The sequence below is a fragment of the Phyllostomus hastatus genome, unplaced genomic scaffold (assembly GCF_019186645.2).
Source record: "Phyllostomus hastatus isolate PE091 unplaced genomic scaffold, TTU_PhHast_1.1 phas_scaffold_193, whole genome shotgun sequence".
NCBI classification, from domain to species: Eukaryota; Metazoa; Chordata; class Mammalia; order Chiroptera; family Phyllostomidae; genus Phyllostomus; species Phyllostomus hastatus.
The window spans coordinates 11,954,351-11,968,852 of record NW_025334015.1 but is presented as its reverse complement, the minus strand read 5'-3'; the positions used below and the strand labels follow the sequence as shown (position 1 = coordinate 11,968,852).

The window sequence follows — 14,502 nt, the reverse complement described above, 5'->3', positions numbered from 1 at the left end:
TAGCAGTGGTGGGGAGAGACACAAGGAAACCACTGCAGGCTTTGATACTTTTCCATTCTCACATGTCCCCTCTTCCTGTGTGACTTTCCACGGAGGGACCTCCAAGCACTAAGGAGTCGTGTCGGGAAAGGGGCAGGGGGAGCGGGAGGCCAAATCAAGGGGCCCAGGAGGCGGGTGAAGCCAAGGGCACCTACACACGGGCATGGCATTCTGTGTGTGGGGAAGAGACCTAGCTCTGTTATTTTTAGGAAATTCGCAAACTACGCAGTTCGACTTTCTTTCTCTGATGTGCAGAGCATCAAATCTACAGTTTCTGATAGGGTTTTTCAAACTTTATATAAAAGTTTTCTTCTCTGACATCGGCTGCTGGAGACGTCCCCTGCTGTCTGCCAAGGGAACTATTAATAAAACGGACAGAACGATCCTCCCTTCTCCCCAGCCCCATGGCTCCCCCCCACCCCCAGGAAGATGGGCGGTGTGAGGGCGAGGGCTCAGAGAAAGCAGCAGGAGCCTGTGATGCTGAGTCACACGTGGGGACCAGAAAGTAGTGGACAGTCAGACAATGTCTGATGACTTTAGGTCACATCAACGGCAGGTCTGCCGGCTGCTCTGGCCACACAGAGAGAGGAGGAGAAGTGGACCGCTCCGACAGTGGCCTCAGCCTTCCTTCACTCCACATCCCCCTGTGCCTGTTTCTGCTGCACGGAGGTTGAGCCTGGGGCCTTCCATCCAGTTTTCTGAAAAGGGCGGAGCTGCTAGTCTTGAGTGGGTGACGGAGGACCTGATGGAGCCCAGGGGATGCCTGCACCTTCCCTTGGCAGAGGGTGGGGCACCAGCATTGGGCGCCTGCCCAGGATCTGGCTACCTTGCTTACAGAAGACCACTTTCCAGCAAACAGCCATGGCTCATGGAGACTTTTGTCATGGTGCCTGTTTCTGTCCAGAGGTGACGGCAGCAGTGCCTCTCCAGCTCTCCGAGGGGGTGGGGGGTCAGGAATAATGAGGAGTCACTTTAGCAGAAGTTTGTTTGCTTTTGCAGCATGAGAGGGGAGCCACAGCAGGAATACTGGCCCCCGAATCCTTAAAGGGCAAACACCTTGGGAGGGGCAGTGGGCCCGGGCCTAGGGGTGGGCTTCCTGGAGAGAAGGGGTCTGCTGGCTGCAGGCAGCCGCCCTCCTGGGGTGGACACCCGCTTCATCACCCACAGGAGAGACATCACCGCAGGGAAACTGACTCTGCTAGTTGAGGTCTCTCACTCGCTCTCTTTGTAGCTCGCCCAAGCCCCGGAAGCATTTGTAAGCAGACCAACCTACCTCTTGGCACTCTGCCCTCGCATCCATCAGAACGAGGAGAAAGGAACAGAGGCATCCAAAAGCTTGCTCCTCCCTTCCTTGCCCCTCCCCCGCCTCATGCTCAGCTGCTCCAGCCCCACTGTCCCAGGTAGAGAAATGCCCAGGCACCCACTAGAGAGCCCATCTCCCTTTGTGGGCCTCTGGCTGGCAGCTCCCTCCTGGCTTTGCAAGCGCTGCTGCTGCCACCATCAGGCACATGTAGGAATCGCACTGTCCCCCTGGTTTCCTCTTGGAAAACATTCTGCCAGCTCCCGCCTGCTGTGGTCCTGAAAAAAAAACAGGCCCTCTGTCCCCAGTCTTCCCTTACAAGGTGCAAGGTGCTGGAGTCCCTGATGCAATGGGACTCCTTATGAATGTGGGGTAGACCCCAGCATCCTTAAGTGAGGGGTGGGAAAGCGTGGGTCCTAGGACCTGGTGAACAAAGCCACCTACAGATTAATTGGCAGTTTCTTTTCTTCCATCATCAGGGAAGTGAAGCAGGGAGAGTGGGAGTCGCTTCTCCTGCGGTGCTCCGGGTGGGTCTGCGGGAGAGCGCTCCACGTTTCTGTCTCCCTAATGCCTGCATGATGAGCCACCAGGCCTCAGCGACACTCTGAAGCTGTCATAGCTCCCAGCATTGCCAAGGGTGACAGGTGGACTGTCACATAGCACCAGAGCCGAGTCACCTGTGACATTTGCAGGTGAGTGACGGAAATGGGAACTGACATGTATTGAGGAACAGAAGGACGTGCCTGCTTCTTGCGGAAGCCGAGGGGTGGGTGGCTTGCCGGGGGATGTTTCTCTTGGCAGTGTTCCTGCTGACCCGATGGTCACTCAAGGCCTCACTCAGAGAGGAGCCACCCCCTACAGGTCAAGACCATGCTCTACATAGCCGGTTGCTTTCGCCTGCCCTCCCGCGGGGGCCCTCCAGCCTCTCCGGTGGTAATGTCAGAGCCGCCTTCCTTCATTATTCCTCATGTTTCTTTCCATCATTTCAGGATTTATTCATGGCAGCCCATGTGCTGAACAGTGTGTGAGGCAGCAGGGGGCACGAAAGGAATGGTATTTCATCCACCAATTAAGAGAAGAAAAGTCCCTACCTTTGCCTTTTTTTTTTCCTTCAGAACAGTCACAAAAGAAGCTACCAAAGCCACGTCTGCTTTCTGCTGTTCAGCCCAGAAGGCTGGCCTGTCATTCCCCCAGGCGGGAGTGGCCTGGAAACCTGGTGCCCTCCAGGTAGCGCTGGAACCTGAAAGATGAAGGGACCCATCCAGAAAGAGTCCGGGATGAAGAGGAGACAGAGCTCTGATGCAGGGCCGCTGTTCAAAGGCCAACTCCCCAGTTTTGGTCCAGAACCCCTGAACCCCTCTTTCCACCTAGACTCCGAGGACTTCCACAAGTTGTAAGCACGCGGCTCAGCCATGCCACAGCGCAGGCTCTGCCCGTGCATTTTCAGTGTGGGAGGTTGGCTGCAGCCGGGCACACAGGAGGTGACCCACACGGGGACTGACCGCGGTCAGGGGCACAACCTTTCTGAGGGTCGGCGCCGAGATGAGAGCCTCTCGTGGCTTCCCTTCATGGTGATGGGAGGAAGGGGTGCCGGTGAAAGGCATGCCGCCACTTGTGAAGCTTTACACGTTGCTAATTATCATCGTGATAAGAACACACTATTGCCACCACCACTGCCAATGACAAGCGAAAGGGTGTGCCTGGCACCTGCATGAAAATGTGCAGGACAGAGAGAGCTATTCCATATCATCTACCGTCTAGGAATTGGTTAGCCTCAATAAACAGCTCATTGCTGACAGATAATATTTAGGAAATCTTAGAATTGGAGAGGACTTGGCTATCATCTAGTCTACTCTCCAGTTCATTTCTTAGCGACTGACTCTTCCCTTCCTGACAACCTGCATTCTATTCTCAGGTTTTCAGCAATGGGAGACTGCCCAGTGGGCCAGCCTTAGACACCGGAGTTAGACAGCAGCGGTCTGCGAAACGTCGCTGTCTATTTCTTGCAGAGCCATGGAAGCTTTTGCTTCACTATCGAGCTAGTCTCACTGGGGAAATGAAGACAGGCCAGAGAGTGGGACACATGAGGAGATCCGACAATGTCCTTTACTCGGGAATGAAAGGTTAGTTGGCACTGGAGACCTGTAAACATGTCTAACATTTGAGTAGAAGAACCACTTAGCTCGGAACCGTGTTTTCCCCAAAGCCAGGATCGCTCAGCTTCCTCTCGAGAACAGAGAAGAAATCATCAGCCAAGTGTCCCTCGGCACCTCTTGCTCGCCTCATCCTCGTCCTGGCCTCTGCCTCTGGTCCCCCATCCGTCTTCAGTGTCCGGCTGCCTCCATCTCTGGCTCGTCTTCCCGGGGCCCTAGAAACTGGCAGATCCCCTTCCTCAGCGATGGCAGTGGACGCACAGTCCAGTGTGGACTCAGCCAAGCCTGCTGCCGGGTGCTGCATGTTCTCGCCCGGCACATCCCTCTCAAGTGCACCTCTGCCCTCTCCCCTCCTCTCTGCCTTCCCTCCAGGACATGGTTAAGGTCAGCTTCTCCACACTTGCTCTCTTGCTCACTGGTCCATTCTCTACATAAGAGCCGTGAAGGAAGATGAACTGGGAAGATGAAGTATATTTTCATTCAACTCTATCTGTGGGACACAGAAAGTCCCAAGAAGAAGAAATGACATGCTGGCCCTTCTTTTGGGGGGAAGGGGGCTCGTGGATGCATGGTATGCAGAGAACTAGACACATAAGCTACTAAGAATGTTTCTAAAGAGTAGGCTTAATGCTGAGAATCCATCCTCAAAACTTTTAGCAGCCCACCCACCACCATTCGCAAGCTGGTCCTTCTCTTCCCAAGCTTCCTCTGATTCCCTTCCATACACTGGTGTTCCAGGCACCCCTGGGGCCCCGTGGCTTCTGAACATGTCACATTCTGTCCTGTCTTCTTGCCTTAGCACTCATTCTAAGGGACGGCCTGGAACACTGTTTATGCTTCATCAGGGGGACGCCTAGACATGTTTTAAAACCCAGTTACCTTCTGGTGGAGCCTTCCCTGCTGCCCTCACCCACCCCAGCTCCTCTTTGCACACTCTGACCACTCTGAGCCCAGTGTACTGTGACCAGGAGTCCACGTGTCTGCCCACTGACCAGGCTCAGAGCGTCTCCAGCACAGAAATGTGGTCTTAGGCATCTTTGCCTCCAAAGCCCCTGGCACAGTGCCTGCTACACAGAGGCTCTCCGTGAGTGCTGGCTGAGAGGCCACGGGCTGGGCTTTGGTGCCATAAAATGCTATTGGATCACAAAGGGAGGGCTGATAAATGTGGCTCTTCGAGACACCAGCCCCTATGAAGCACCTGGGGGAATAGGGCAGAATGGTGAAAATTATATTGCATTTTCACTGCCGCAGCTCCGTGTCCAGTGCCAAATTCCTGTCCTCTAGGCCTAAGCTAGAAAGGCTTTCGCCTTGCAACAACTGTCCAATTAACACAGGCCACGTGGGCAGACCCTCTAGATGCCTCAACCTGACACACATCCACTCTCTGATATGACAGTGTTTGTTTCAACAATCAAAAAACGGCTTCAGGTAAACCTGCTTCACTTTCCCTTCCACCTATGCCAAGTGGAAGGTTAGAATGAGAGCCCACCTCCCCTGCGAGTAAAATGGCCGGTTCACTATAAGTTCCGGACATCACCACGCCTCAGCAGTGAGCGTGGGGTGTGTGTAGGTCGGGGTCACCGACGGAAGGAGGCCTGGAGTAGGTGCGGTAAGACTGCCGGAAAAACCTCACTACGGGCACGTGGGCTGGTGTCTGCATTTGGCTACTTCCTTGCCTTTGTTCCTAGGAAGAAGGAGGGGGAGCGTCCCCCTCCCGCCTCCGTGCGCCCCCTCCTGGCCAGGGCTGCCACAGAAGCACTCTGCCGCCGGGAGCGGGACCCGCCCACGCTGGCCACTAGCTCCTCGGCTTTCACTCGTTACCAGTGTACCGAGAGAACGCTGACATTTATTTAATCCTCATCGCGGTGTTGACTGTGTGCTTACGGAAGACATTTGTTTCCAAGCAGCTTATGCTAAATTGCAGTGATAGAAAGAAAACACTTCTCCAATATTGACATTTACTAACTTCTAGAAGTATACCGCCAGAATACTCATTTTTACCACTTGGAGAGGAGGAGAAGGCAAAATGCGCAATGTCTGATCCCTGGCTCCTGCTGTGGCAGACGTGCCTCATGGTCTGGGAGGAGCCCATCTCCTCATCTGACCTGCACACCCCACTGGGGGAAGGGAAATGGCACTTGATGATGCATGGACCGGCGCTGTGCCTCAGTGCAGTGGCCCCCGAGTTGTCCCCTAACTGGAGATCAAACCCCATTCCATTTGGAACACAGGGCGCAGCCAGTAGAACCCGGGCACGGGGCACTGGCTGGCGCTGCACCTCTCTCCCATGTGGATGGCAGTGCGGGCTATGGAACCCGAGGCAAGAGGCTCCCCCACAGCGGCCGCTGTGGCTGGCCCTGCTCTGTGAATTTGCCGTGGTGCCCACCGGCCTTGGGGGAAGGCAGGGCCCCGATCACCCTGCTGTGAGCTCTACCGCCCAAGTCACGGTCGGTCGCTGCAGTGGGGAGAGCCCGAGTGTGATTAAGCTCAAGCTCTGCGATCTCACTGACCCTCCACACTCCTGAATTAGGGTGTCCCTGGGCCCAGGCACATGCAGGGGAATCCAGTGCCTCACAGTTTTGGGGTGGACCCTGATTAAAATGCCTGCACTGGTTCTTCCTCCAAAAGTCCTCTCAACATCTTACAAGGATAAAAACTAGCTAAAAAATGGTGTCTGAGGACCATCGGACCCCTTCTCCACACCCCACTTACATCAGGATGCTACAGTGAATGCTCTTGGCCCTCCACCCCACTCCTCCATCACAAGCAATTTTCTTTTCCTTGGTCATGTTTCCAAAACAGTTTATCTTTTTATCTCCTTGGAAGAAAAGTACTCTGTAAATCAAAGGTATCATTAGTATTGTTATTATTTTGCTATAGAAATCTCTTGAATTCACTCTGGATTATTCATGGGCTTTTTTGGGTCTGCAATATAAAGCTTCCTAAGTCACCCCCACTGGGCCAAACAAAAGAGAAAAATTGCATCTTCGGGCCCCATCCCTGTGCTCCACCTCAGCTCCCGCTGGCCCTGGCTCCACCCCCGGCACAGGCACGCCAGGCTGAGCTGCTCCTTGGTCCTGTGCCGAGCTCTCTGTTGCCACGTTCCCAGCCAGACCCGCCTTTGTAACCCGGGAGGGAGGCCCTGCACAGTCCTCCAAGTGCAGTGTGAAGGTGTTAGCCCCACCCCACGCCCTCGACCCCTGGGGAGTTTCTCTTCCCTTTGCAATGGGTCTGGCTGGCAACTGAGAATTCCCTGCTGGGCAGCAGACACTGTGGCCACCTCCGTGCCCAGCAGACATGTCCCAGTTTCCCTCACCCGGCAAATCTGTGAAAGAAGTGGTCCCACACCCTGGGCAGCCGGGCATTGACCTTCCAGCACAAAAGCAGCGATTCTTTCTCCTTTAGACAAGATGTCATACCACTTGGAGTGTGGGGTGCGGCGGGGAGAGCATCACACTTATTACTTGCCTCTTCTTTTGTTATATGACATTTCTGGGTGAGGATCAGTGTTTCCAAAGTTGTTGCTCACTCCCAATGTCCCTTTCTAACGCCTTCCCAGCATGCACCCCCTGGGACCCCTCTGTTCTGTTGGCTGCCTTTGAAGTGCTCATGCTATCTTTTCATCTCCCTTCTCCTCCTCCGCCCAGGAAGTTTCTGCAAGTTGAGCCTCTTGTATTGCTCCTTCCTTCCCATGCTTCCAATCCTTCCTTTGGCTCGCATCTCGCCCTGGCCAACTCCTTCCACTCACATTCTATTCTAGCCTCCTGTCTGCTTCATGCTCTTCTCTTCCCTGAGAGATTCATGTCACCATGAACTTTCCTCCCTCACGTGGACATCCCACAGCCCCTTTGGGTGATTCCTGCAAGCAAGTCAGGAGGGCAAATTTCTTAGACACCCCAGACGAATCGCCAACTCAGGGACGTCACTGACACTTACTGCAACCTCTCCGTTTCACCCCAACATGCCAAAGCAGCGTGGTCCACGGGTAAAGCCGACAAGAGATCGGGGCTCACGAGAATTAGAGCTTCAGACCCACAGACCCAGTGCCCAGTGTCCCGTCCCTAGGCAGCGCGGAACACTGGACACACTAGAGCAAACCGCCAGAGAGTGGGGCGGACGGCGCCTTTCCTGGAGCACCCTGAATAAGAGGCGTGGTGCTGGTGCCTCTGCCCAGACTCCCCAAACTTGAGATCAGTGGGCAGAGGGAGTCGTGGAAGGGCAGGCTGGAGGGGCTGGGTCTTGAAGATGAAGGAGGGCACCAGCAGAGAGAGTTGTGGGCAAACTGAAATGGTAAAGGGAAAAAACAGAGCGAGTTCTAAGTTTATGGCTGACCAGAGAATCCACGCCTTTCATCGCAGGGCAGAGCATGCCTCTCCTCAGCAGGAGGCAAATTGTGCTGTGACATTATCCCTCTCTGTCCAGAGCACGTGGTCCTGACAGCAGAGGGAGGAGGCCTCCCCAGCAAGAGGAAACCCGCCGGCAGCTCTGGGCAGCAGCCCATCTCCTCGTGAGGAGCCGGGCCCAGGCACCTTGGCCAGGGCGACATGGGGGAATGCCACCGGATCTCTCTACTGCCACCTTAGGAATGATAAATACACACTCAGTCTCCATCTACAAGTAAAGTCCAAGCTTTCACAGAATAAGGGTGCAGCATGCCATGAAATTAATTATACCTTAATACCTTAATTTCATTCTCCAAAGGGTTATGGGGAAAAGAGGAAAGGTAAATACATGGTTGACAAACTTGGAAAGAAAGGATGAGTGAAGTAGACTAGGAGGGTTTCCCTACGTGTTCTCCTTTGAAGTCACCCGGGCACTGTTCGGAGCGCTCCCTCCGTGCGGGAACTCAGACACCCGAGGGCAGGAAGCTCGAGCCTCGGGTTGCCAGAAGCTCCAAGGTGACATGCAGGTTTCCACTGTGAGAGGCGTCGGGTGGCAGATGGATGTATTGCCAGAGTGCCAGGTATGGCCCGAAATAGAACCCTGGACATTTGTTTTCTCTGAGTGGAGGCCCACCCCTGAGTCTCTGCGCGCTTCCTTGGAAAGCATCCCGGGAGAAAGAGCATGCAGAAGGTGGGGGTCAGAAGGGTGGCTCTGTGGGGGACGGGGTGGGGAATGAGGAAGCGGCCTCAGTCGGAGGGATGACGGCCAGAGCCATCTAGAGCCTGTGGGCTAGTCCTCGGATGACCCGTTGAAAGTAGAAACATCGCATCTCGTAATGGTAACTACGTGGCACCGGGTAGGGGTGGAGCACAGCATATGAGCTAAGCATAAATGTGGAGAGGGTCAAATAGGTTCCTCGGGGGGATTCACAATATTGCAAACAACATCCACATTAAACTAAGCGCCCGCAGAGCAAGTCAAAAGGTTTTCTATCGCAATGAAGTCCATAAAACACCCGGCTGTAGTCAGCCGCTGTCTATGCGAGAGACCTGGGACCTACAGTGTCCAGTGCGGTGGGGTATTCTGCCTGGCTGGGTCCACTTGGGTCTCACCATCCTTCTTTACACCTGTGGTGGAGTCCTGAGTGTCTACCATCTGGTAGGGTGGCAGTGCTGGCCAAGCTCCGAGTACTCAGGAGCAACAAGGAACTATGAATTGCATGACCATGACCCTGTGGTTCCTTCCCAGTGCTCTTAGGGCTAAGAGTAGATGAAGCAGACATTTAACCTCCATAGGTAAATATTTAAAGATTCAGATGAGGCCGTCAAGAAATAGCTGTGTGCTGAGCAAGGATAAGCAAAGCAGAAGATGCACTCCGATGAATCAGACGGCAGACAGCCGGAGAGGCACTTAGACACCTACGGACTTCTCATGCCAATCTAGAGAATAATTGTGTTGATGCGCCGCCGACGAACACAAACCACTGATTAAAACGGGTCCTGGTCCCATGAACTGTGTGCAGGGGGGTGGGGTTGGATCCTCCCTTCAGGGATCCCACAGGCAACTTCCTGAGTGAACTGGGAAGAGGCACAGGAGAATGAGAGCGAGTGTGTGTGTACAGTGTGCCCATGTGTGCAGATGTGTGCCCATAAGCAAGCGTGCACACATCCGAGACAGAGTGTAGTCTCACAAATGGTTTATACCAGTGTTCTGAGATACCTCTTATTCATTCAGCCTGAAAACTCTGGAGAAGGCAATTTATCTTCCCGCTGCTGTAGGGAGCCCTGGTGAGGTTTACACAGCCTGGCGAATACACGAGCATGTGTGTGCATCTTGTAATGCTACACAGGCAGGGGTACAACACAGTCACATGGGGGAAGCGCCCCCCAGGTTTCGTCAGGGTGGCCATAAGCAACACTGGAGGAGGAGAAAGCTGCAGGGACCACAGTACCAGCGGAAGAGGTGAGGGAGGAGGCTGGGATTCTGCTTAGGCTGGCTTCTCCCTGACAGGGGGAGAGAGGGAGACACGCTGTTTGCTTGCAAAGCCAGCCACCGATGGCGGTGCTCTGTGTTCTCAAAAACTTTTACCCTTCATTTAATCAACAGATGGACCTGCTCTGTTGTGGGTTTTTCTGAGAGTCCCGTCCCTCTCAGAGCTGTGCTGGCTGCATAAACGCTGCAGCCGATGGCAAAGGAGCACCAGCAGCACTAGTGTGCTGAAACAGTGGGCAGCCGTCCATTTACTCGTCCCCTTTGAACTCCATTCCACAGGTGACTCTTGATGCATTTGGCTAAGTGGGCACTCAGGATCCCTCTCCCAAATCCTCCTCCCCCCTCCGCCCCTCCCAGCCCAACCCGCCCTGTGGCAGGGAGCCCAGAGGTGGCAAAGTTCTTTTCTGAATGTTCACCAGCTCCTCTGCTCCTGCTAGGCTGCAGAAAGGAAACAATCGGCACCAGGGGCGAAATTCCATTTTATGCCCTGAATCGAATGCTGAGGAGAACTCAGAATTCAGTCTTACTCGGAGAACTCGATTCCATTCAATGAAACTCTTCACAAGCTGTTCCCCAGCCCTGCAAATCACCCCCACGGTACATTCGGTAATTGCAGCCCCTTCTGCAAATGAGCGACGCACAGACTCGCTTTTGAACACACGCAGGCAAGTCAGACCTTTTTCGAGCTGAAAATCCACCTAAACAAAGCTCTCCTTCCCGACTCGCTCCGTCTCCAGCCCGGGTCGGAAGGAGAGGAGGTGCCCAGAAGTTCAAGGCGCACGTCCACACAGATACTGCCTCATTAACATACCAGGGGCATAAAGGACTCATTTGCATTGGAGAGTTTGAGGGGGATGTTGACAAGTGAGAGGGGAAAGTCACTCCCCGCCCCCATACCCCTGCCTTCCCAAGGAAAATAAACAGTACCATTTTGTTGCATTTTCAAAGGCAAAGGAGCAATGCCAGTGCCTCTCGACCCGGCCAGAGAGGCGCATCCATCAGCTGAGTTTCCCAAGCCTCCCGCCTCCCGCTCTCTGCCTCCCGCGCCCCGGCAGCGCCCACTTTCCCGGCAACTCCGGCGGCCTGGGTCCTACCTTGACTGAAGAGGAAGAAGCAGACGAGGAGCAGGTGGAGCTGGGAAGGTTTCATTCCTCGGCGCGGCGAGGGCGAGCCGGCGGGCAACTTGGGCTCGCAGTGAGTTTCCCCTGCTCGGCTCGCGGGGCTCAGCCTGCGCCGCGGTCCTAGCCCGGTCGCCCACCAGCTGTCTGTCCCGCCGTCTCCGGGGCCTCCGGCTCCTGCGCCTCCGGTCTCCGCAGCCAGTCGGCACAAGTGGCTGTTCTCTAGCCGCCTCGGGAAGCCCGGGTCTTCAGCAGCGTCCCCTCTCGGAGCAGATCCATCTCCGCTCCTGGCCTCCCGGGCGCACAGCTTCCTCCGGGCTCCTCCCACCGCCAGCCAGCGAGCGAGCGAGGGACCAGTGACAGAAGGGCTCCTTTCACTGGAGCTGGGGAGGGTAGAGGGAGGGGAAACCGATCATAATTAAAGAGGAAACACTCGGAAAAGGAGATCTATGCAAAGGGGGGGGATGGGGGATGGGGTGGGGGCTCTGTTCTTTCTCCCCTCCCCCCAATAGGGGGAAATTTAGCTTTTGTCACCATTAGTGACCAAAAGGCATCTTCAACAGCGAGTGGAGCTGTGACTTTTTTGTCCACACGTACAATGTTGTTTAATGGGAGTGAAGTTAAGACGGACTATATGCATGCTCACGCAGTGAAACATGCATGCCCTCCACCCCTCGCTCAGAGGACTGGAAATGGGGCTGAAAGAGGAAAACGAACAGGGGCGTCTTTCCCCAAAAAGGACCTGGCCAATGTATGCAGTGGGAGTCTCAGAGTTGGGGAAGAGGCAAGCATGCTTTGCATTTTTGAGACTTTCCAGGAGGGGTAGGTAGGCAATGAAACCTAAACGGTGGACCTTAGTATGCTTTGTGCTACTCCTAGAAAAACAAAATGAAGGAACTGGAGGGAAACCAGGCCGGTCTGTGACACATGCCTGTTTATTATTGCCCTGATTTGTGTATCTCCCAGCAAGGAAAGGAGAGCAGCCTGTCTTTGCGTTTGCAGCCTCTCCTCCAGCAAGCACTCCATCACTCCGAGTGCACTGTGTCTTTTCTCCAAGAGGTGCTTTGAATCCTATGTGGAAGGAGAGGCCAAGGTCATAGGCAACTGCCTCCTAAGAACCTTCGGGTCTTTTACCTATATGAAACCCGCATGCAAATCAAACTCTATTTCTTCCAGGATAGCAAAGTGAATTTACCTAGGTCTATTTATTTGATAGACATTTAGATATGCCTGGTATAAGCAGGGGATTGGGGGAAATAAAATCATAGGTATAGACTGTGCCTTCAGGAGCTCATAATTCAGTGTGAAAGTAGGGTATACACGTACCATGCAAACTATAAGGATAGTTACAAAACAGTGTCTAAAATGTGCAGCATTATACAGAAAGGGAGGTAATGAGTAAAAGGAGGAAAAATGAAAGATGCTCTCTCGATTTGTGTCATTCGATTATAAAAATCAATCATTTCTTTCTTCAGTCACTGGGACTTGGAGAGAGGTCCTTTGGGAAACCTTAGCCTTTCTCCCATCAGTATTACATACTTTGGTGACTTAGCCGACTGCAGGGCACATTCCAACGCCACATTCCATGTGGATGTATCCCTTGGTGTTTGGGAACAAGAAAGAGAGAAGTGGGAGCACCTGGAGAAGGGCATGCTGGTCAGAGCTGACATCTGGTGGTTCACATCGAAGACCTGCACATCAGTACATGTCTGCTGTGTCGACTCTGCCATTGTTAATGTAATAGTTTATTTAGCTGCAACCCTCAGAGGCTGTTAAACACATCAAATGGAAAATTGCAAGCGAACTTTTTTTTGGTGAGGCGGGGGGAGAAACACAGGGTCACAGAAACTAAGAGGATAGAAAAGAGGCACCTCACCAGCTAAATTGGCAACCAGCTTTCAGAAGCATTGTCCACAGAGCCTTTCATGGACTTGGTACAGTCAACAATGCAATAAAACAGAAGAGGCAAAGCAGAAACACGTGCAATGGTGGATAATAATTCTAAACAACATATGCCAAATAACATCTTAAGAGTAAAAACATGGCACATATAGTGCTCCAACATGAGTAGTCGCTGCCATTCACTCTATGGGGGTGCGAGTTCCAAGGCCAAGCCTCACGGAGAATAAGAATTCTAATATAGAATGCATATTGTACCTTACAAAGCAACATTTGATGTTCTGACATTTATCCTTTAAGCTGTTGTTTAATTTGGGTTGCTAATTTCTAAGTAGCCTGGGGTCCAGATTTGCTTAATTCCGTCCCAAGGGAAATATTACAAGCAAGAGTCAGGAGGCCAGTGAACTGTGCAATACACGAAAAATCAGGTCCACGGACAGCGAGCACACACCCCACACACTCCCTCTTGGACAGGAGAGGCTTGGTGGGAGTCACAGGTGCCAAACACCTTGACTCGCTCTCCCACTGGTCCCTGAGACTGGCCTCACGACCCTCAGCCAGCTGGACCCGCGCCCTTTTCCACCCTCTCCACCCCTCCCCGCAGCCTCCAGTCTCCGGCGGAAAGGTAAAAGCTTGGATTAAGTGATGAGCTGCCGGACTCTAAAAGGACCAGAAAAACCACGGCAATCTTCAGCAGCCACCACGTGGGGCAGTGAGAACGACAGCGGTACCTGCTGGGCCCTCAGCCGGCGGAGCCCTGGCGCCAGCCCCGACGGTGGCCCCGCCATCTCCGCCTGGCTGGTCCCGGCTTCACCTCCTCCAGGGGCTCGGTTAACCTCCTGGCGCTGCAAGGTGCCTGCGCGCAGTTCCCGGCGAAGAGGGGATGGCTCCACCTGACGGGGTACAGCGAGACTCTCGGGCCTGGGAGGGGGCCCTTGGGGAGTGGAAGGGATGGGGAAGAGGGGATGGAGGGGGAGGAGGGGAGGGACAGCAGGGAAAGGAAGGGCAATGGGGAGAAGCCGGGGTGGGGGGAGACCCCCACTGTTGGAGGGAACACCCCTGTCCGGAGCGCGGTGCGGTGCAGGACACCGGGTCTCTGGGCAGGTCCGTGGAGGTGGCAGCCCTAAAGAGACAACAGAAAACCCGCAACTTGGATAACCGCCGGAATTTTTCTTCTCTGTACATCCAGGCTCCCGGTCTCCGTCGCGCCCATCCTGCAAGCCGGGGTCCTTCACCAGCAGGTGGCATTCTCTCCAGCCTTTCTCCTGGAGTGTATAGGCCAAGAAACTCAGTTCATCGGTCGCCAGCCCCCTCTTCCCCTCACCAGGCCTTCAGTGCCAAGTGTCCTTTGACCCCGCCCCCCTGCCCCCGCAAGCCTGAGATCAGGAGCTCCGTCGCCTAGCGAGGAAGGGCTGGCTCCAGATTCTGCGGCTGACCAGCCAAGAAGTTTCAGAGGCGAAAGTCTCCAACAGACAGCTCCTGGGCCCTGCTGTCCCGGCAGCACGTTTGCCCCGGAGTCTTCTCAAGTCTGGGGCAGACAGTGAGGCTTGGGGGTCCGGGTCCTGACGCAGGAGTGTTGGGTCCTGCTCTCCAGTGCCCTGAGCAGGCCCAAGTTCAG

General features: G+C 54.3%; 1 protein-coding gene across 2 annotated transcripts in view; it reads right to left on the bottom strand.

Moving 5' to 3' along the window:
* KIRREL3 (kirre like nephrin family adhesion molecule 3) overlaps positions 1 to 13,704 on the bottom strand; it is a 502,887-nt gene extending 489,183 nt beyond the window's left edge. For both annotated transcript variants that reach the window (XM_045860273.1, XM_045860274.1), the window contains exons 1-2: positions 13,616 to 13,704; positions 10,962 to 11,368 (exon numbers count right to left, since the gene is read on the bottom strand). In XM_045860273.1, the coding sequence (XP_045716229.1) occupies positions 10,962 to 11,016 (55 nt within the window). In that variant the 5' untranslated portion in view covers positions 11,017 to 11,368; positions 13,616 to 13,704. The remainder of the gene's footprint in view (positions 1 to 10,961; positions 11,369 to 13,615) is intronic.
* Positions 13,705 to 14,502: the final 798 nt, after the last annotated feature.